Genomic DNA, 23,485 nt, shown 5'->3' with positions numbered 1-23,485 from the left:
ATAGAGACAGCACAACTAATGTATATAAATAAATATATATAAAAGAGGCAGAATTAGAAACAATATCAGTTAAAGTAGAAAAATCACTGCATATGGAATTGCATGGAAAAAGGAGAAAGGAACATGTTTCTGAAATACTTGCAGAAATGCATTTAGAGCTGACATTCTGGAAACACTTGAATCATGCCTTGATAATACTGACCTCAGGTTATTTCATGCTGTTATACTTTACTTAAAAGTATTGTGAAGCACGGAATAACAAACAAAATCAGGCTCTTTTTAAGGCATTTATTCATGAAATACACACTTTAGATTTTTCAACAAAAGCGTCCATAAAATTGTAAGAAACTCCAGCCCATTTTTAAACTAAAACTCCTTAATGTGTAGCCATGGAAACCAGTCTTATTACATGTGCAATAAATAATCATAATACAATTATTGACAATAACAAAATGGCACAGCAATAAGTGCCAAAGTTTAATCCCCCCCAAAAAAATGAAAAAAAAAACCACATCCTCAAAAGAAATAAATGTAAGATGAAAAGAAAAGATAAAAATGGAAAAAAACAAAAAACAAAGATTGATTAGTGTGATTTAAGCCTCACAGGCACCCGTAGAATCTGTGGTGAGGACTGAAAGGACTTTTATTAATGACCTGAGCACCTGACAGAATTAAAAAAAAAAAAAAAAAAAAAAAGCAAAAATGGAGTTTCTGGAGCTGAAACCAGGAACCATCTGAGAGATGTATATTGCACATTTTTTCCTCCTCGCCAACAATATGAACCGCCAAAGCCAAAAAAGAGATATTCTCACAACCCTAACCTGATCGCCAGAGTACAATAGGAGCGTTGTAGCCAAAGAGCAATAAAACAGACATCATTTCACCTGCTCCAAAATCTTTACTGTGATAAGACTACATGCAGAAAGACTGAGGGAAAGGAAGGGAAAGGAGAATTTGTTTGTGAAGATTTTTCATTTAAGTCCTTTATATGTTCTGAAGAAACCAAAATAAAAAACAAAAAACATTAATGCACAAAAAGGACATTAAATCACATGACTTATCAAAACCTTTACAGCATAAATAAATACTTTTAAAAAGACAGTTTGGAAACAAGAAATACAAACAAAAAACAAAACAGAATTTATGGCTCATAGGGAGGTGCCACTGTGAAGGTGGGTTCCTAAAACCTATTTCTGACTAAAGCAACAACAGTAAAATAATAATATTAAGGAAAACAGCTGAAGAACACCAGCTTTTGAAGCATTCTTACTTTTCACAATTCTCAGCGCCGTGGAAACTTATGTTAGTTGTGGCACTGGATCCAACAGAAAACATCACCAAAACAATTGGTTTTGAGAGATCTGGCAACCAGCAATCACTGGCAAATCACTAGCACCCTTCAATCAGTGTGACCAGGAAGTGTGGTGAAGATGCAGCCTCAGCAGAGAGGCGTCCAGTTTGTAAAGTCTGAGAAAGACAAATGTTGTGCTTGAGACTGAGCCTTATAAAGTAACAACAGAGAGCTGTCAATCCCCGAATTCAACACAAACACAGATCAAGCGATAGGTGGTCAGTGTAATGGAAATTGAACTGCACTTAAGAAACCATTTCATTACTGTTTTGAACACGCCCTTCCTTTCCCTGCACTTCTACTTCAGGAACCCCTAGTGCTATTTTAAGGGCCATTCCATTACTGTGTTAATTTAGGTGAACTTTGTTTGAGAAGCCCTTGGAGAAACCGAGTCCACGTTAAACTAGACTTCAGCAGCAGGACTTGTAAACCCCCCACACACTCCCAAGAATGGCAGATAGTATCAGAACATTATTTCAAATCTATAACATTCAATTTGCTACATTCAAACTGGCCTTTATATGTGAAGTAGTTTCGTAAATTACACGACTACGTTATTCCAGTGAAAGCTGAATGCACATTGGTTCTCAACTAATCCTGAGGTTTAAGTTTTACAGAATGCAAAACAGAGCAACAATGTACTCTATAATACGAAATACTTCAGTGAGGGACAAATGTACCATGGTTCTCATCCTCAGCTTCAAAATTTACAAAACAGAAAAAGCTAGCTAATCATCATATTGGGGCTGGACTAGCCAAAGGCCAGTGTTTTAAATAATCTGCCACTCTAGTCAGGGTGAGCATGTTAAAAACAGTTTTGAAATGTAGAAGCACCTTTCAAACTGTGGAAATGCTTCGAGAAATGATTCTGAGGTTTGATGGAGGGAGGCAGACCCCCCAAAAAAAAAAAAAAAAAAAAAACACTCAAAAAAAGACTCTTCTGCATGGAAAAGGCTCAAAAGCAATAACTTCTGAACAACGTCCTCTCTATCCTGTCTAAAGCTCAGTAAAGAGAGTGCAGCCTCTAAACAAGCCCAGTGCCAGGCGGAGAGAGCACCAGTGAAAGCAATAAAGTGACTGGCCATTATTGTCTCAGTCTTGGCACCATTCAGATGTGGACAGGGCCCACGCAGGCCAGGGCAGTGGACTGGGGCTCGGTAAGCTTCTTACAGCCTGCCTGTCAAGTGGAGAGCCCTGATGTCTCAATGCAGGCCAGATAAGACTGAGCAAACATCGATCAGTTCCAGTACTCAGGAGGAAGGAGTCCACCTCTGAAATGCTAACACGCTCGCACAGGCACGTTAGCTCAAGCCTCTGACGTCGAGATGTGATTCAAACTGAACCAGTGTAGAGGCCTGTTCTTCTGCCAAATGTCCTAACAGTTCAAGCTTTCGCCTCTTCAGGCCAAGCAGAGGTGTGAAAAGAAACAGGTGGAACCATGAGCAGATTTACAACAGTTTGCCAAGAGCTGGCAAAAAGCTTGGAAATTGTCAAGCTCTTTAAGAAATGCCTTTTCTTCGTGTGAGTGTCGCTAGGGACGGTACTGTCCTGATAGGTTTCTGCTTGGCTATTCTCTCTGTTCTGCTTCCAGACCACACCAGGGCTGCAGGCAGATAACAAAAACAAAACAAAACAAAAAAAAAAAAAAAAACAAGAACAACAAAAGAGGCATCATCTTTTCAGAAAGGCTGGAGAATTTTTTTTTTTTTTTTTTTTTTTTTTAAACAAAATCCAGGAGCACCAAAGCACATCAAAAAAGAAAAAAGCCAAAAAAGCGACAAAGACAGATATTTTTCACCATTCACTGCTGATCTGCACCAAGGACTTTAATAACAAATGTATAAAACATTAGCACCATTTGTCAGCTGAAACAAAACTAAAGAGGACCACCAGCCTTCACCAAATACACTCCCTAGAAATCCTCACACACACAAAAAAATAAAGTACAGGAGAACAAAGAATAAAAATAAAATAAAATAACATTTGTTCCATTTTGAACCATTCACAAGTTCATGCTGTAGTTCTCCGGTGTTGCGTTTTCTTGATTTCATCCAGTAATGAAGACGGCTCATTTACAACTCGAAATTGCAAGCATACACAAGTATGAGAGTTGAAATGAGAAACAGCTGTAGTAACATGTGGATTGCTCAGAAATTAATCAAAACTACAAGGTCAAACCCCCTGCTAAAAAAAGCACATCACCCGCTGCAATTAGGTCAAACTTGTGCTTAAAGAAAAAGAAAACATATTGTTTCTTCATCGTGTATTGAGATTTCTCATAAGACATCAGAGAAGGTAACGGTATCAAGAGTCATGGGGTAAAACATGTTACAGGCAACGGTTGTAATACAAGACTGCAGTCATTAGACGCACGTGAAGACTCATGAAGTAAATTATGGAGACACTGAGAACCAAATAAAATGAGATTTGGTCAAGCTGGTTTTGGCATTTACCCGTGTGTAAGTCGACAAATACGTCAAGCAGCTAAAAGACCTCTTTTTTAACTGCTCATTTGCCTACCAAGATTTTTTTTTAATCATACCAAAAAGGAGGCAAAGTTTTAGTAAAAATCAGTTCCATTTCAATATCAAAACTTTCACCTTGTCTGATATAATAGTTCTTCGCTGAGGCGTTGAAAGAAGGAAAATGCAAGTATTAATACAAAGAGAGCCCTTTAGATCTTGATTCGTGGTATTAGGCAAAACAGATCGGCCAAAGACAGCCAAATTACAGCAAAGTCCAAATAGAATGGCTCATGTCCATATCTTGAATGAGGGCTCTGCTTACGAATAAAAACCAACAATTTGAAATAATTGTTAATTTGAGACACTACAAAGGAATAATGGTGACTACTGTCAGGCGTATTTAAAAGTTATTTAATACACTTCCTATTCTGGTACTGCTAAGGTCTAGCACCTTTAAACAAATTGTGATGTTTTCCATTTTGCCTTCCACACAGCTTGCCATAGAGAATAAAACATGAAGCCTGAAAGGTGTTCTTAAGCCTTTGGCACTAAAGGTAGCAAAAACATAAGAGGTGCAACTGTATATATGGATGGCCATGTGGGATACATTCTTTCTGTAGAGGAGTGGGCTACTAAAGCTTCTGTGTAAGTCTAAATTTTTTAACATTTCTTTTGTTAATTAGTGATAAAGCCTATGCATTGCATATATGATTCTAAACTGGGTGGAAAAAGAGGAAAAAAATAAACCAAACAAACAACTTCAAGGACAGATGTAGGGATGCAGTCTGAGTTGTGTGTGTATGAGATGCGTACGTCCCCTTTCCAGAGACACGACGTCTAAAGAAATGTATAGAAATGCTTAAAAAACAGCAGCCCACTCCTTCCAGAACAGGCCACTGCTTCTTAATGCAGGCAGTTTGTTCATGTGAAGAGTGTGTAATTACATTTTTACATGATTAAAACGCCTTATGTTAACAATTCATCATTACACAAATTTAATAGCTCTGCAGTTGCTAATTAATATCTCGGGCGAATGGTTTAAAAGCACTTTGTCTGTTCAGAATTGCTTCTGATTTATATCATTGCCATTTTCACACTCAGACACTGACACATCCCCTTCCATTACACAAGGGGAGATGTTTTTTGTTTGTATAGATAAATTCAGGCCTCCTGCTGCGAGGGCCACCTCATAATATAGAATCTTACTATGCAAATCACAATTCTGTATTTTCCATGTTCCTATAAAGTCACATATCTGTCGACTCAAATACACAAGTTTAAAAATGCACCCTTTATGAACAGTCTATCATTTAAATCTCTCACGCACTCACACATTCGCTCATCAATTAACTCTGCTTATCTCTCTCGCGCTGCGGTAACAATTTTTATGTACAATACTCGTAAATAGAACATAAATTACTACACAAAATTTGCCTATACACAATTCCACTTTCAGTGACGCAATAAGGAAAAGGGAGGGGAGAAAAAGAATGCTCTGAGACAATTCACACACCAAACATCATCTGTTGTTGGGTTTCTTATAGTTTGCGTGTGCTCCCGAGTCTGTGTGGAGCTGCAGAGACCTGAAAGAGAGTGGACAGTGAAAAGCTCCTTTTCTTCCTCTCTAATCAGGAGCGGGACAGGTCACTTTCATCTGTGTGAGCGACATCCATCCGTATAAAAAAAACAAAAACAAAAAAAACTGTTTGGTCAGCTCTCATCATGTTGGTTCGTTGTTGTTTTGCGTGTAAACGGAGCACCAGTAGTGTCTCGGGTCCATGTGTCTCTCTCTTCTGTACAAAAGTATAAATATATTTTCTCTCTCTGGGTCTTCACATATCTAGGACGTAGCGGACGAACAGTAAAAGAAAAAAAAAAAGCCTGCGGTTGTTTGGCTAAGCCGCCATTGTAGCAGTAACTGAGCTGGTTTTCGTTGTTTGCTGGCTCGTGTCTGGGTCGACTCCTGGGACAGGGGTCTGTTTGGTGCGGGCATTGATAGTCTCTGCATAAATAGTGAGTGTTGCACAGTCCTGGGCCACTGGGCCAAAAACAACCATTTTGTCCAACTACAGCAAATCCATTTTAGGTCTATAATGCAGGAGTAGGGGGGATTTCTGGAACAGAGACAGCACACACACACAAACACACACACACACACACACACACGTGATTGAAAGCAGCCAGCGGCAGGTCAGCAGGGCCTGCAAGCATTGGCATTCTACGGCTCCATTTTTTGGTATTTCTCTTTAAAGGTTATACATCTTAATTACAGCTATGAGCCCATAAAAGGTCAAATAAAAAGGAAATATTTACATTCATTATACTATGCCCAATGTGAGTTTTTACTGGTTAATGCACACAGCAGCTTGCAATTAGAACATTACTCTTAATGTGAAAATTCACTAATATTTGGTCCTTGAATAAAAACTAAATGTAACAGAGAAATGATTCTAAACTGTATTAAACTGTGCATCAAGAAATGATATTATATGACTGCCATATTTTACACCTCCATTTTTCTGTGCCTAGTAATGAATATATGTATAAAACTCATTTCCAGAAAAAGTGGGTCACTGTGCAAAACGTAAACAGAAAGCAGTGGTGTAAATATATCACTTAAACACTGTATTTAGTAGATAACTGTACAAAGACAACATATTAAACGTTCAAACTGAGAAAGTTTGTTTTTTGAAAAATATTTGCTCATTTTGGATTTGATGCCAGCAACACGTTTCCAAAAAAAAAAAAAAGCTGGGACGGTGTTGTTTACACCACTGTGTTGCATCACCTTTTCTTTTAAAAAACAATGTTTGGAATCTGATGAGAACAATTACTGTAGCTTTGAAAATGAAATGTTTTCTCATTCTTGTTTGAAATAGGATAAGGCTGCTCAAGAGTTTGTGTCTCAGTTACACAACACACTAAATGTTTTCAGTGGGTCTGAACTGGTTTAGTTTAGGCATTTTCTTGCCAAATAAGTAAGGACTAGTCTGAAAATGACAAGGTCTAGAAAGCAACATGTTGCTCTTGTCCTGTATACATCATTTATCATTAAATGGCACCTTCATAGATGTACAAACCACCATTGCTATGTGCAGAAATGCCCCCACACCATACTGTGCACCTACAAAAATCCTGATGGTCCCCCTCCTCTTTAGCCTGGAGGATGTAGTATACTTGATGAAAAATATATTGTTATTTCTCTATCTATCTATCTATCTATTTCTCCACTTTGCCTTAGTCCATCTTAAATGAGCACAGGCCCAAATAATGGGCCAGTGTTTCTGGATCCTGGTTTGTTCTTTGCATTTGTTTTTACTTACATTTGTGGATGAACAGACAAACTATGTTCACAGATGGTGGTTTTGAGAAGAATCTCTGAGCACATGCAGTGATTTTCATAAAATAAAATGAGCCTGTATTTAATGCAGTTCCACCTGGAGGCCCGAAGACCACAGCCAGCCAGTACTGGGTTTGGGCCTTGTCCCTTGCCTATAGACGTTTCTGCTCATTCTCTGAATATTTTAAAGATATGTGTTGTTTACTAAAATAAAATTCCCAAACAATAACATTTGAAGTATTGTCTTTGTACAAATTTGAAATAAATATAGGGTTAAAATATTTGCACATGGTTGCATTTTGTTTTTATTTACACTGTGCACTGTCCCAACTTTTCTGGAAATGGGCTTTTGTAGATGCCAGTGCTACAGTCAATTTTATTTAAGCAGTATTCATATATTTACCTTAAATCTCCATCTTGTCACCACAACAAATTTCAAAGTGTGATCCTTGCCCAGGATCTCTTCATTGCATAAAATGTCCAGCTGAAAACAAAGCACACAGGTTGGTCGTTGAGCAAAGCACAACAGACTCCAACAGACACAACAAATGAACACAGTCAGTTCATTTGCAGACTCCATTATGTGAGCTGTGAATATGACCTGAGTGTGAGCAGCTCCAGGAAATATTACAATATGAAACACCTTCAAAAATTCCCTATGACTTCAAACATGGAAATAATTAATCTGTCTGGGCTAGGTACTTTACCATCAAACCCCATCAAAAACAGTAGGGGGCACATATAACCAGACAAAGATCAAAGATCCCTGCAGAGATGGTTTTTCATGACTTATGGCTGTAGCATCTTTAGCAAAGCTCTCTGTTCTAACATGTTCAAAACAAACTGTCTACATGTCACCATAGCTTATATTTAAAAACGTATTTGAAAGAATTCCTTTTCATTTGAGCAAATTGAACTGTAGATGTGACAAGACAAAAAGACAAGGTGTAGAAAAATATTCTTGCATATTTCCTTGAAAAACCAAAAACAAGTCTGAAATAGATGTGAAATATTAAAACATATGTTTCCTGCTTTTTTCCTGCTGCTGAAAAATGAACATCTTGTAAGTAATGGCAATTTTGACTGGATATTAAATAAACAAAAGTCTTTTTTTCTGATGCCTGCACACTACGACATGGTGTGTGTGGGTGTGTGTGTGTGTGTGTGTGTGTGTGCGCATTGTGGTTATGACAGTGTATGACCCAGGCCAGGATAAAAGAGCAGAGCAACATCACCACAGCACCCCCTGCTGGTAACAATGCAAAGTGTACTCACTGCACTTGCATCATCTCATAGATGGAAAGGTCTGTCAGACTTTCAGCTCTGAATGAGCTAAAAGACTTCAGGAGTTATGAAAAGATAGAAAAGTTACAGAAACTTGAATCACAGCCTTTATGCACAATTATTCTAATACCTTTGCTTTATCTATGACACTGAATTGTTATCATCACACAACTAGGGTCTTTGTTCCTGTGTGCCTTTGCTTGGTAGGAAAATTGAAGCACCAAACGGTGCTATTTTGGATTTAGGGGACTTCATTATGCTTTCTAGCCACAATGACTACTCGATAGAGAACAAAAGACATCTGACAGTTATATTGTGTCAAACCAGTTTCACACAGATCTGTGTGGCATAAAGCCCACCCACAGGCTTCTCAAGAGGAAAATGGGTGAAGAGAGATAATGAAGCACCGGTAATAATTAGTTGTGCAAAGTGCGTTAAAACTGTGCTTACAAAGCTGCAGACAGACGGCATGGTAAATGACTGAAAGAAAATGATATTACAAGAGTTTCAGTCCTACTGAACATATGGTGAGTGGCAAAAGCTTTGTGGGGAAACGCGGCAGTGTGAAAGAGCCTCAATATCCCACACGGTGACTCACTGGTACACCATGACTGAGAGGGAAGGCACATGCCAAAGAGATATATGGTCCATTGTCACTGTAGCAGCAAAACTCTACAAGGTAATTTCAAAAGAAGGGCTTGGAATAGGTTTCCAGACAGGGAAGGAAATCTATCTGTATCTCTAAAAGAAGAGAGAGGCCAGAGAAATTATGCTGGACCTACCTCATTGAAGGATGTCAGGTTGAGCTTCTTGGCGATGAATTTCTTCAGGTGGAGAACAGTAGCCTGGGCCGAACACCGGATCCATTTACGCTTCAGTCCACGCAGCTTACTGCTGTTACACTCCAGACAGATACTCACCTGAGAAAGAGACAGACAAAAAATGAGAGAGAGACAGACAGAGAAAGAAAATGAGAGAGAGAGATTATACAATAAAGAATACACTAACATTTATCAGGAGTATTTGAATCTCATTACCAATTTCATGGTGATGGAACAAGATGTAGCATGGAAACCAGAAAGCCATTTTAGAAGTGATCCATCCTATCTGTATCACTGGATACAACATTCACTCAGCTTCTATGATCCCCCAGCTATGCTCAGAGGCGTCAATAAAATACTAAAATAATAAAGATTCCAGGGTGAATAACGCTCAGCACCAAACTTCTAGAGTCCACGTGTTCCAACACACTAAATTAGACTCGAAAAAGTCTACTGCACATAATTTAATTAAATTCTGTTCCCCTACAAAATTTCCAAAGACACTTCCAGGCAAGACCAAATGCCAGTGTGTGCTCAGTCAGTGTCCAAAGCCAGACTACAGTTTAGGGCTCTGTGTGTGTGATGGCCCAGCATGAGCGCGAGTCAATGTATTAGAGGCTCCATGCCTCTCTTTTAGTCTCCCTACAGGACAGGCAGCACACAGGAACATCACCTTAAGTGCTATTCAGACGAGATTAGTTTAACATGGGGATGTATTATAAGAATTAGTGGACTACCTGAGTTTCAATCCGTTTAAACCAATCAATCAGTAACTTTCTATAGACTTTACATTCCTATCCCTGTAAAGATCAAGACATCTATTACCTACTATAAAATGTCACACTGAGCTTGTAAACGTTAAAAGGTATTTTTATGTTTTTATCCTGAAAGGGGAATTCCATTGGGTTAAAGAAATTATTGCAATATGAATTAATTAAAAGGTAAGTAATTCACAGTGAATTATAAGAAACTCAGTTCAACTGACATTTGTGTCAGAACTGGTCAAAGAACCAGATGTTTAACATCGATAAAAGCTGTTTCTCTAAATGAAATGCTTCAGAACACCAGATTTATCTCTTTACATCCTCAACTTGTCGATCCTTATTTTCAAGATTCTCTGCAAAGCACATTTTCAAATGAAGACACTCTGACAGTCTTGCATTTCACAAGCTGAATTTTGTACAAACGCCTGGGTTTTCAATACGTAAATTCTGACGTGCCTCAGATACTGAATGGACTAAATACATGTCCATTTGAAGGGCAAACAAGGCGGGAGCAGTGGTGTAATTCTCAGCGCCCTGGTGGATACGGTGGACATTAAATTGCATACAAGCACAGCAGCTGGCCAGAAGAAGGGGGGGAAAAAAAGAGCCACAAAAACAAACAGGCCAGCACTAACGGAGCCAGAGAGCCAGAGATGAGCGGCAGGGGCCTCCACCATTAGTGTGAGAGAAAGTGAAATATGACTCTGTGTGTGTGTGTGTGTGTGTGTGTGTGTGTGTGAGAGAGTGATTACTAGGTCATTATCGCACAGCCAGGCCAGTTCTAAATCGACACAAACAATCACACAAATGACTAATGCAGTTCTCACTCAATACAATTACACCTTCAGATCAAAGCAAAGGGAGACGGAGTACATTTCCAACTGAAAAAATGCTTCATTGGAGGCTGGGCTTTGCTAATTACCATTGGCTAAAATATAATGATTATAGTGTGTTAATACACTCCTATGATTACTGATTCTCCATGTAATGGCATCTGTCATGCATGTCAATTTATACACGACAGGAGTCCCCACACACTTTAGGCTCAAGTATAAACATAGATATTTAACATGAAAAGATTGACATTACAAACTTTACAGTGTAAGAACCTGATCAACCCACAGATCAGCTTTATATAACAAGTAGAGGCACAAATATCCAGAAAACTAGATAGCCTTTAATAGTGGAAGCTTCCAGTAGCAGTTTTAAAAGGGACACTCATTCCTATGTTAGCAGTAAATAAAAAGTAAGAGTGAATCCTTATTCATTCAGGGATTTATTTCACTCAGCTGCTGTTTATGTGTTTTTAGAAGGCATTTTAGAAAGGAAACAGACTTGTTTCTATTTTGTATGTCAGTATATGACTATGACATACTTATGAATGCAAAAAATATATCTGGGTATTGACACCCCAAATGATCCAAATCCACACTACCATGAGAAAAGCTAAACCCTGTTGTATTCCTATTTTATGTAAATTATAATACAGCTATGAGACAGGCATCAGCTGTTTGAAAGTAAATTACACCTGGTATGATTTTTTCTTTGGTAGCAAAAAGAAAAGTGAGTGAGCTATAAAACAAAATGGAAAGAAACCAACATTCATGTATGCCACTTTTGCTCAGACTGTGCTGTTCTCGCTGGTGATGTTCAGTCTGAGTTGTCAGCTAGAGGTCAGGGAGTGGAAAAGCTGACCTGTAGACGCAGACGTGTACAGCACTGCAGAGCAGTCCAGCTGAGCAGAATTCCTTTGGGAATTCTTATTTATTTGCTACATTATGAATGAGGCTAAAGTGGCTGCCTCAGCTTTCATGCACTGAGGCACACAGAAACACTCACAAACAATCCAACACACAAAAACATCAGAGAGAGGGAGGGTTTTACCAACACACACACACACACACACACACAAGTAATAAAAACAAAGAAAACAAGTGCACTTGGGGCAAATTCAGCAAACCCTGATCAGTCCACACACTCTCCACACATAAAAATGCCCCAAGAATAACACAAACTCTCATTGCTTGAACTGCTGAATATATGGAGTACAGACCTTTCATTCTGATGCACTGCAGCATACACATTTCTAAAAGGTCATAAATTATTAACCAACAAATAAATAAGAATTCAACCAGCCAAACTTCAATCTCATTTTATTTTATTTTTAATAAGTAACCATTTTCTTTAAAGAAATGTTTGTCATTTAAGTTCAGTACTGTTTTAGAATTGTACAAAAGGGCTAAAAAGACTCTGCTACACAAACCTAATAAAAGCAGATATAAATAGAGATGTCCATGACCACAAAAATATATTTCCAAGCATTAACACTAGTTGGCCCATTTTCTCAGAGTATTGAGTATAGAGAGAATTACAGTAGAAATCTAAAGATTTCAAGAGCTACCGAGGTGAAAATCTAGTTCTGATTGTGGTTTGACTCTCATTTAACTTGGGATAGATTTTAGAATACATAATTTTTCTTTTTTGAGGAATTGGTGTGTTCTCCCTGTGTCTGCATGGGTTTCCTCCCATGATCCAAAAACTCACATTGGTAGGTGGACTCGCAACTCATACAAATTGTCCGTATGTGTGAATGTGTGTCACCCTGTGAAGGACTGGCGCCCCCTCCAGGGTGTGTTCCTGCCTTGCACCCAGTGATTCTAGGTAGGCTCTGGACCCACCATGACCCTGAACTGGATAAGCAGTTACAGGCAATGAATGGATGAATTTAGCTCATCAATGTATATTTGACTATTTTATCAGATAGTTAGTATTTAGTCATATAATCATGAGCATATCATTTTTGTCTTTAAAACAAGCTTTAAAAAAAAAACAGTGCAGAAATGAAATACTGGCATCATTTCTCATTACTATTATGCACATCTATAGAAGAAATATTTCAATATCTCAGACTGTATATTAACATTTCATCTGATGTGTGTATCCATATGTATGTTTCGGTATTATGTATTTAATAACCACTTAGACTATGGCTCTGCCAATCAGATATCAGAAGCAAAATTACATTTTTTATAAGAATCTGCCAGATACTACAACTATCAAAACACACAAACAGACAGACTGCATGATATTAGGGAAAGGGAAAAAAGGAAAACAAAAACTGTAATAAGAAAAAATACAGGAATTTACAAGATGATCTGAACAGCTTTATTTGGTGGGAAAATTATCTTAAGAAAGTTCGGGGTGATTTTGTAGACAGTGCATCTGCATAGAAATTAAAATAATAAAATAGCTGAAAAATGACTTTTCCTTCTGACGAGTGTCAAAAATTCTTTCTTTACGTTTACTGCTATTCTATTGGTTTCAACACAACGCAAAAATTTACTATGTCTTCTCTTCTGTTTCCGCTAGACTCACCTGACACCACTATGTTCAGATAATACTTTTCTGTTAATCCATGATAAAGTAAGTTATGTAACAAATTACAGGTGGCTGTATCTCTGTATCCCCGGTTAAATTTTAATTTGTTGTTGAGCAGCAGAAAAAATTTAACATAGCATGCTGTATTTAATTAGCCTTACTTCACTAGTGCGCACATGACAATTACAGTGACAATGCTGAAACAATGTAGTGTGCAACCTTAAAAGAAACACACACACACAAGATAGATACATCTCTTATTCCTGAAAATATGGATTATAGTATTTAAAGAAACCAGTTACACAAACACACACATACATACAGACCTCTATCAACATTACAGTCCACACTGCTCAGTCAAAATACTATTTATAACACCACTCCTCTTTGCCCTACACACCAGAAACTGTATGCTCATCTTCTGCTGGTAGTGTAGTGAATATGAGAAAGGGCAAACTTTCAAGCTAATATCAGCTTTAAACTCAGGGGGAAAGCAATATAACCTGATCTGTATTCTGTACACACACAACCTGTGAAGTGGTGTCAGACACTGGCCTTTGAGGGACAGTACTGAGTTTGGAAATACGACTCTGGGCCCCAATCTCTAGTCTCTGCATTATTAACCACTTCTACGCTCCGCTCAGAGGGTGGGAAAGAATACAAAACAGCTGCGGAATCACAGTTTGATGCTGAACAGCACAAAAGAAACTGAATCATGCTGCAATTCACTGCAGTTGCACAGAGGTAAAGGAGAGAATGTGTCTTGTATAGTGCTGTGTACAAATACACGTGTAAAAGAAATGATGACAGCGGTAACACCTTGGGTGACCCAGGGAAGCAAAAAGGAGTTTTGTAAAGGCCTGCTGTGTAAAGAGTAACTCTGCACACACAGCATGCTTCATACACACCACACTGACAAGGCAAGTGAATACAGCCCAATGCTTTCCACTGTATTAAAAAAGAAGAAAATGAGACAGAGAGAGAGAGAGAGAGAGAGAGAGAAAGAGAAAAAGAGACCCCTAGGCTCTTACCTGTTCATCACTGCGATGATAATCGTTATCTTCCTCTGGTTTCTCCTCTCCATCCTTATTGGCGGCATCCTCTGATTTCACATCACCTGGTTTTAGAGAGAAAACATACACGGGTTAGACACACTCGAATGACCAATGAGTTCCTCTAGCCATCAGTGGACAAGGGGAATATCGAGACTCACTTTGAACAGGAAGGAGACATATGGGGGTGGGTAGAGATGATATTTTCTAAGCATTACACTAAAAAGGAAACCACTTCAGGCATGGCCTTCAAAACTTTCAACAATTCAGAACTCAATTTAATCCGTTAATAATGTTATTATTCTGACTTACTTAATGTTTTTTATTTATTTTTTTTTTTTTCAGATGTTTCCTCATCATCTGCAAGATCTCAGGCCTGTTTTTGTGCTGTGGACCTAATGTGTTTATGAAGCCCTGGTGTCAGTAAACGAGTATTTATGAATGGCAGAAAAACGGCAAAGAGCCATTCAAACACTGAAAATCATGAAAGGAGTGCAGGATGTTGCTTCATGTGTGTGTGATATTGACTTAACTTTTTGCTCTTTCTGATTTTTAGGTAGAAACTTACTCTTAAATATACAAATCTGTAATAGAACCAGGGGTGTTGCTTCTATTTAGTACAAAAAAAAGTCACATAACTGATGTATGTATTCAGAAGCATGTTTGGGACCTGTGACTCTATGCATTTCTAATCAATTCCAAAGCCTTTGATAAATGTTTTGGTTGATCTATAATTCGTTATAAAAATGTAAGCATGCATTATTCAAAGCCTGTTAAGCCCTAAAACCTTACACTAAGCTAGTGCGGTAGGTGACTAGTGTAAACAACCGCATTCACTTCTCGACTCCAATCTGACAGCTTCTTCATTAAACAGACTGTGCACTGGATCATTAATCTCCCACTAACACCACTGCTGCCACCACCTCCCCAAAATGCAATTATGCCCAACTGATTCCCCAACGTATTTAGAAGCCTCGCTAAACAAAGCCACACCTAATCAATGAAAACACATTCATTTTTGACTCTACTTCCGAGGATAAAGTCGGAGTAATCAGCTGGAATGATGCCCTGTACCTCAGAGGCAGACACAGATGGACTGGCCTCATTAGAGGTGCCACCTCAAAGACGAGTGGCACAGGGGAGAACACAGCGGAGCAAAGGATTCTGACATCACAGCAGAAGCTGGAGCATCAGTTTTTAGAAAGCAGCCAGAAAGAACATTCAGATGCACCAAAATCAAATCTAAGATTTGGCTCCTGCAGTAAATTTCAGCAAGAACTCTGAACATCACCCCACCCTGTTCTCATGCTCCAGGCAGTGGAGCAAGCCAAGGGAAAGTGAGCTAATCTCCAGAAGGCAGACTGCTACTGTGAAACAGGGGATTTCCTGTTAAAGAGGTTTTCTTGCTGGAGAGGAGGAGAACAGGGTGGTGGTTTGCTCTGAGCCTTCTCTTCCAGGTGGAGAGAGGCAAGGACAGATTAATCCTGCTCTCAGGCCCACCATCTTTCTCACTCTCAAAACTCCTATTAATTACCAGTCTGATGGGATTAGGGACACACCAGCAAACACTCTTCCCTGGACACACTGGAGTAAAGTGGCTGAACTAGGTCAGAAACGGGGCGGCAAATAACTACAAATCAGTTAATCTGCTATTATCAATTCCCAAAAAAGTTGGAATATTGTGCATAATGTCAACAAAACAAAATGCAATGATGTGCAAATCATTTAAATCCTGTGCTTAATTGAAAACAGTACAAAGACGATATTTCAAATGTTGAAAAAGAGACATTTTAGAAAAATATTTGTCCATTTTGAATATAATTCCCCAAGAAAATTTGGAAGAGAGTCATGATTTTAAACCTAGAACCTGGGGGTTTCTTCAAAGTACAGTACATAACATTATCAAAATGTTCAGAATATCTAGAGAAACCTCTAAATCTAACATTGTTCAAGACAAATAAAAATTAGAAATTCTTTTTGGAAATCATGTCTGCCACATCCTCCAGGTTAAAAAGTAGAAGGACCATCTTTCTTCTTATTAGTACACTGCTCAAAAGCCAGCAACCGTGATGGTATAGGGGCATTAGGGCACACTGAAGGGACTGTTTTGGAGCAACATGCTGCCATCCAGATCTTGTCTATTTTTTTATTCTCAGGGAAGGCCTTACTTATATTAGCAACACAATGCCAATCCACAATCTGCATGGATTACAACATCACTGCTCCTTGTAAACAGAAGGGCTTAATTTAGTTCAGACCCCTTAAATAAATAAACTAACTAAATGTGGTGCATGAAATCTTGCTAAAATCCAACATAAAACAAAAATAAGAAATTATTTCACTTTCAACTACAACAAATGGTCTCCTCAGTTCACAAAGACTTACAGAACATAAATGAAGAGGTGATGCAACACAGGAGTAAACATGCTTTTATTTAAACCAGTTGCTGGCATCAAATACAACATTTTATTGTTCAGGTACAATAAAATGTCTCAGTATCTATGTTTAAAAATATTGTCTTTGAACTTCTTATTAAATATAGAGTTTAAAGGATTTACACATCATTGTATTCTGTTTTATCTACATATTGCATGGAATCCAATATGAACCAATATAATAGGTTTGTACAACAAACACTTTTTAAAACAATTTATTTGCAAGTAACTATCATCTAAAAATCATTTATCAGCAACTAATGATTATTTCATTAACTAGTAAGACTGCATCTATTGATTTCTAAGGTGCAATAAAACAGACAAGAACATTGTTCCATTATTTTTTTTCATAAAACATTATTACTTATGACAACCCTGGTTTAAAGGTCCCTCGTTTCTGTTCTGAAGGTAAATAACATGGGTTTTGGCAATACCTCTCCCACCCAATTACAGCAAACTGCACACATAGCCACATATGTAAGCTTCACTAAATTACCTACCAGCCTGTAGAAGCTCATGCCACTTAAGCCTGATGTATAGAGCTCTCAAACGCTCATTTAAATGAGTGACAATGTGAGTGAGGAAGAGAAACACCCAGAGGCTATACGCATGCATCTCCCTTGGAGGTAGTGTGCATTCTGAAGTGTGCAATGCTCACTTGTCAAGCAGCAAAGGAGCCATTAAGGCATCCGCTAGCAGCACCATGTCACTTTCTGCCGCAGCTTTTGGCTTTTAGGAAATCAAAGCCGGAGAGCGGGCCGATGGCGTTAAGTGCTGGGTCCTGCACCCACCCTCCACAACACCACTTCACCCGCTTTGTTTCTCCAATGTCTCTCTTTCCTGGCTCACTCCTTTGTTTTTATCCTCTCCTCATTCTTTTCCTTCTCACTCACCCTTGTTTTCCTCCATGTTTCTCTCCGCTGTCTGTCCAGCATTCTTTTTATAAAGGGCAGAACAAGTGTGTGGCTTTTAAATTAATTGTTATTGTGACACACCAGCTTGCCAAACGTGCTGTGACAGTGGGGAATGGGAGACCACTTCCACTTCCATTTGAGCCTTAATTACCAAAATCAGGCTTGCGCATTAGGCCAGCGATTAAAGCGGCATGCCTGGCAGGCCTCTGGGTAGCCATCCACACAAACCATTAGCACCAACCAGGGCAAAATTAGAGCAGAGAAAAAGACAGCCCTGCTTTAATTGGGCTAAGTCACCTGCTAAAATAACTCAGATGTCATAAATGCCCCTGTCAGAAGGTTGTCAAAAAGATTTTTCACATTTAGTAGCTTTGAGTGCTAAAATGATTGAGTGCTTAATGATTGCTAACAATTTTTAATCACCATCTATATCTGGTGAGAATTAATAAAAAAGCAAATTTCCAATTTCTCCATCACTCAATATGGTTTCTTAATATATTTTTTGGCAAATTATGGTAGTTTGGTTTTGTATAGGAATTTTAGGCAGGGGATCAGTGTTTTATAAACATCACTTTTAATTTACAGTGTATCTCTAGTTCAGAGCTAAAAACACAACCAAGAGACAAAAAGCCTGGGCAAGTTTTACCAAACTATCACTTTAAGAATGATATAACACATAGAGGGGTAGGTGGAACCTACCATTGCGCTGGGAGTCCAAGTGGGGTTTCATGTTACACAGCTCTCCTTTGATGTCCCCAGGTACTTCCATGCCTAGCTTCTGATAGAAATCTCTCTGCTTTTTCAACTCCGCTGCTCAAGAAAATATTTACAGATTAATTTAATATTTTGTATGTGGTTGCATGATAAAATCAATATCACTGTGGCTTTTCGTTTGTTAGAGGTTATTTCTAATGTGTAATTACATGACAAAGCCACTAAACATCATTTCAAACATGTGAAGAAGATATGGTGCATTCTAGGATTTAAATACTGTTAAGGAAATGACATAATCATTGAATAATGTCTCTGGCAACACTGCATGCAGAATCAAAATATCAGAATAGAAATACATAAAAATGACCAACCTTCTTGCAGTCCTGGCACCAGCTTGTAGACAATGTCTTGCATTGTTCGGTCATGGCTGAGAAAAACAGGAATAAAAGTGAGTGTGTTGCAAATGGACCAATCCGGATAAATGCAAGAAAAACACCACATTCTGTAACTGTAGCATTAAAAACAAAACTTAAATTGCCAATAAATAGCTCATTATTTCAATGCTGTTGAACATTTCTTTTTTACTTTCAATGGTAGTCAATGTAAAAAATTGTATTCCAACTAATTGTGGGACAATTTTGTCAGTCCATCCATCATGAATGTTTCATCATGACAATGTGAAGGATAGCTGCTGTGTTCAAATGATGTAGTAGGTTTAAAATCAACAATAATGGAGATACACGTTTTTCTTTGGACAGCGGCCATATTGTATATTTACATATAGCCTTAAATTAGCAAAGCTTCAGTGCCCTTGCACACAATTCACGACTGAAACATGTCTCATACTCAGTCAATCTATGCATATGCTTTTCTTTTACATATCAATGTAAACAGAGTCCAAAACCATCGTGTTATTGCTGAACAATATACAGAACAGCTTGTTAGTCTTCAGCTGTCCCTGCTTTTGTGATATTGCTGATTGCCTGGAACTGTTAATTGCTACAGAGAATGGCACAGCTACAGAGCATGTGTTGACATGTTCATCTCTATGGTGTCTGGTACTGCCTCTACTTCTGGGACCCTGTTACCATGTCAGAAAGCCTGGGGGCACTAAAACCCTCGGGCAAATAGTGACAACAACCCATTATAACAGCATTTGAAAACTGATATCAAAATCCTAAATGTTTCTGGTTGAGGCTGACTTTGTGACTCATAACTGTGATGCCTACAGATATTTGATCTTTCAGTGGATGCACAAATGTACCTATAAACTGCCAGCTTAAATGAGTAGCTATGTGTTTTTGTGTATTTCTTTATTTATACTTTATTTATTTAAAAATCTGAACAATTGAAGCAGACATTTGAAGCTATCTAGCTTTCAGAAAGACTGGTCTATGCAATAACTCCCTGGTGGGTTTTTGATTATTTGCACACACAACATAAAATGAGCAGGCCTATATAAGCCAGACTGAGCTACAAGCTGTGTGTTGGGGCCTGGGCCAGTGTTAGCTCATCATCAGCCTCATGAGGGAGAGATGAGAGAAAGGCCATTTCCCTGACGCTCAGCGTGAGGGACGACTTGTTCCCCCAGGCCCGCCTCACACTGGAAGAACAGAGGCCCATGCTAACACAGAGGGGGCCATGCGACCTGGGGGATGGGAAGGTGACTGCTATTTAGAGAGATCATCAACAAAGTGTGTGTGTGTGTGTGTGTGTGTGTGTGTGTGTGTTCAGGTTTAGTGAGCTAATGCTGGTTTAACACATGCACAAAATCCAGCATCTGCTTGTCAGTGATCAAACTGTAGAAGTGGCAAATACAGAAGGTGTTAAACTAAGGTCATGTTAATTATGCGCTCTCAGTGAGAATGGCATTTGCTTCGAGGGGAACCCAGCATTGTTAGAGGCTTTAATACCCTCAGCATCTCCCACTCCATCCTCAGCTGCACTCGGCCCGCCTTTTATCTGGCTATGGGCCTGCGTTAGCAAAGCCATCTGAAAGGCCCTGAGCAAAAACAGGCAGCACGGTGAATATTTAATGTGTTTGGAAAGTGTTTTTTCATCAGTGCGCTACTGTGCCGCTGCTAAATGACAATTATGAAATAACTGGCAACCAGCCCAATGGCTGGGCCATTAATCAGACAATAACACAAAAAAGCTGAAAGCATAGACAGGCCACCAACCCACCAATCCTCACGTGCAGGCGAGGATCCAAGAGTGTAGACTATTTATGAGCTGGAATATTTATGCAAAACATTAAAAACTACCAGGACTATATAAGATGTAAATAAATATTACCAACAGCAATAGACCACATGATAACATTTTATACTGGTTGAGCTCAAAGCTCAGACAACACACTCACAAACATTTTAAAGCACCACAAGTGTGTAAAGACCAAGTTATCCCACAATACAAGCATCCCAGTACCCAGAAGGGCCCATGATTCAACAGTTTCACTGCACAGAATGAAAGCATGAAGCAGATAGAAGCTAGTCTCATGGCAGCACTGAAAGAAATGTAATTCTTTCACTGTGTGGTAGGTATTAGTAATGCTGCAGGATCCTTCCTTATCATGTCTGAAGCAGCCAGAAAGTGAGAGTGCATAATAAATAAAAGCACAGAGAGTACCCACAAATCTACATTATACATTTATGATATACACACACACACACACACACGTACAAATAAACTATGTAAGTGCAGTATATACACTAATCCAAAGTGTCTTACACTAGTAATTCACTGAAGACAATGTTATTAACTGTAATATAAAACAGTATATAACTGTAATATAAATCTTTTATGTAACGTAAAAGATTGAGCTATAAACAATGCCAAGCATTAAAATTCACCTCTTCGTGGTGACGTTCATGTAAAACAGGCAAACCCACAAGAGGACAACACAGCTAATAGCTGTTCTCTGAAAGGTCTTTTATGAACAAGAGTTTTGGTGGACCCCTACAGGGCTGTGATGGGCAGTACAGTGACAGGGTGGTCCGCATGTCTGTGGAAATAGACACACTGTTGCTGCAGTTAACACTTACCCAATATACTGCAGTGGGTGGCTCTGGTGAATGACAATCCTACACGTGGGGCACGTGTTGTTCTCTTCCAAATACTTCACTAAACAGCTCCGACAGACTGGACACAGACAACATAGTGATTAGATACATTATTGTGATGTTATTCACATAAAACAGGTTACATTATTTGAAATGCTTAGCAGCACATTCAGAAAAACAACTGGACTGCTTCATTTGATGTATCAATTGATTATATTACTTTAAGGCTTTTGTTCTTATTGTTGAAAAAAGACAACGCGATATATAGTGATGCTTGTTGGACTTAAACCAATGACAGTACAAGGGCTCCATCTACTGGTCTATTCAATTACTACTGCTGTAAGAACATTACCTTCTATAAATAAGCATCCTGTGTAGTTTACAACCATTTTAGAAACAATCAGGAGAGTAAAAGGTAAAAGATGAAAGAAAAAAAAGTTCTTAGATTCTAAAACTGAAAAGGAAGTATGCTAGCATTTAAAAATTAGAATTCGCTGTTGTATTATTAAACATTGTTTTATTTATAATATGAAAATGCTGTAAGCTAGGCACTAGAACTTATTTAAAAATGTTTAATTCCTCGTTAGATTATAAATCACATACTAACATTACTTCCAGTCTGATACTTTATTGAAAAAGCTGATATTAAGTGCATGAATTCCCAACATGGAATGTTGCCCATTTTCACTGTCATTATTGAAATTAATTAAAAGGTAAACACGTCGAACAAACACTGGCCAATTCACTGTGTCTATAGATTTTGCAGATAATAGTTGTAGGTGTGTGTGTACTCACATGTGTGTAAGCACTCAGTGACAGTAGTGGCATCAATCAGGTACCCCTCACACAGGCGACATGTAATGTGGGCATTGATGTCCCACAGTTTGATCTTTCTCGTAAGCATCTCTGGGTTCTATAGGACAAAGAGTAAATCAGAACAGAAATCAAATTTCTTTCCAAGGTGTTGTAAAGTGAACATGTGCACTACTTCTTAATATTTGTCACTCTGGGAATAGAGGTTTCACCGCTGTTTAGCTCAAAAAAAGGCCATACAAGCAGTCAGCCTCTAACATCGACTAGGCAGCCTATATTGCCATAAGTATTCACGCACCCATCCAAATCAGAATTCAGGTGTTCCGATCACTTCCATGGTTACAGGTATGCAGAGTGCTTCTACAGACATTTGTGAAAGACTGGGTCACTCCCAGGAGCTCAGTGAAATCCAGAATGGTAATAGGACACCACCTGTGTTCAGTTGTGAAATAAAGTGGAAGCGATTGGGAACGCCAGCACATCAGCCACAAAGTGGTAGGCCACATAAAATTACAAAGCAGTCTCAGCAGATGCTGAAGCTCATAATGAGCAGAGGTTGCCAACGTTCTGCTGTCAGTCGCTCCAAACTTCACAAGGCCTTCAGATTAGCTAAAGAACAGTGTGAAAAGAGCTTAATGGAATAGGTCTCCATGTCCGAGCAGCTGCATCCAAGCCTTACATCACCAAGCGCAATGCAAAGTGGTGTAAAACACACCACCACTAAACTGTATGGCAGTGGAGATGTGTTCTCTGAAGTGACTAATCGCACTTCTCCAATTGGCAATCTGATGGACAAGTCTGGGTTTGGCAGTTGCCAGTAGAACAGCAGTCTGACTGCATTGTGCCAAGTGTAAAGTTTGGTGGAGGAGGAGAATTATGGTGTGGAGTTGTTTTTCAGGAGTTGGGCTCAGCCCTTTAGTTCCAGTTAAAAGGAACTCCTAATGCTTTGTGGGAACAGTTTGTGCATGGCCCGTTCCTGTTCCAACATGACTGCTCACAAAGCAAGGTTAATAAAGACATGGATGAGCGGGCTTGGTTTGGAAGACCTTGGAAGTCCTGACGTCAACCTGACAGAATAGCTTTGGGATGAAT

The 23,485-nt window shown here is 38.8% G+C and overlaps 1 protein-coding gene across 2 annotated transcripts in view; it reads right to left on the bottom strand.

Annotated features, from left to right (window-relative positions):
* Positions 1-289: 289 nt before the first annotated feature.
* LOC136693994 (polycomb group RING finger protein 3) overlaps positions 290-23,485 on the bottom strand; it is a 44,273-nt gene continuing 21,077 nt past the window's right edge. Inside the window, exons 3-10 of one of the 2 annotated variants that reach the window (XM_066667316.1) lie at positions 22,376-22,493; positions 21,563-21,659; positions 18,890-18,945; positions 18,504-18,614; positions 14,435-14,520; positions 9,223-9,360; positions 7,560-7,640; positions 290-5,930 (exon numbers count right to left, since the gene is read on the bottom strand). In XM_066667316.1, the coding sequence (XP_066523413.1) occupies positions 5,883-5,930; positions 7,560-7,640; positions 9,223-9,360; positions 14,435-14,520; positions 18,504-18,614; positions 18,890-18,945; positions 21,563-21,659; positions 22,376-22,493 (735 nt within the window). In that variant the 3' untranslated portion in view covers positions 290-5,882. The other variant, XM_066667314.1, reaches the window with a different exon arrangement.

The sequence above is a fragment of the Hoplias malabaricus genome, chromosome 4 (assembly GCF_029633855.1).
Source record: "Hoplias malabaricus isolate fHopMal1 chromosome 4, fHopMal1.hap1, whole genome shotgun sequence".
Lineage (NCBI taxonomy): Eukaryota > Metazoa > Chordata > Actinopteri > Characiformes > Erythrinidae > Hoplias > Hoplias malabaricus.
The sequence above is the reverse complement of the archived record's forward strand: the minus strand, read 5'-3'. Positions and strand labels throughout refer to the sequence as shown.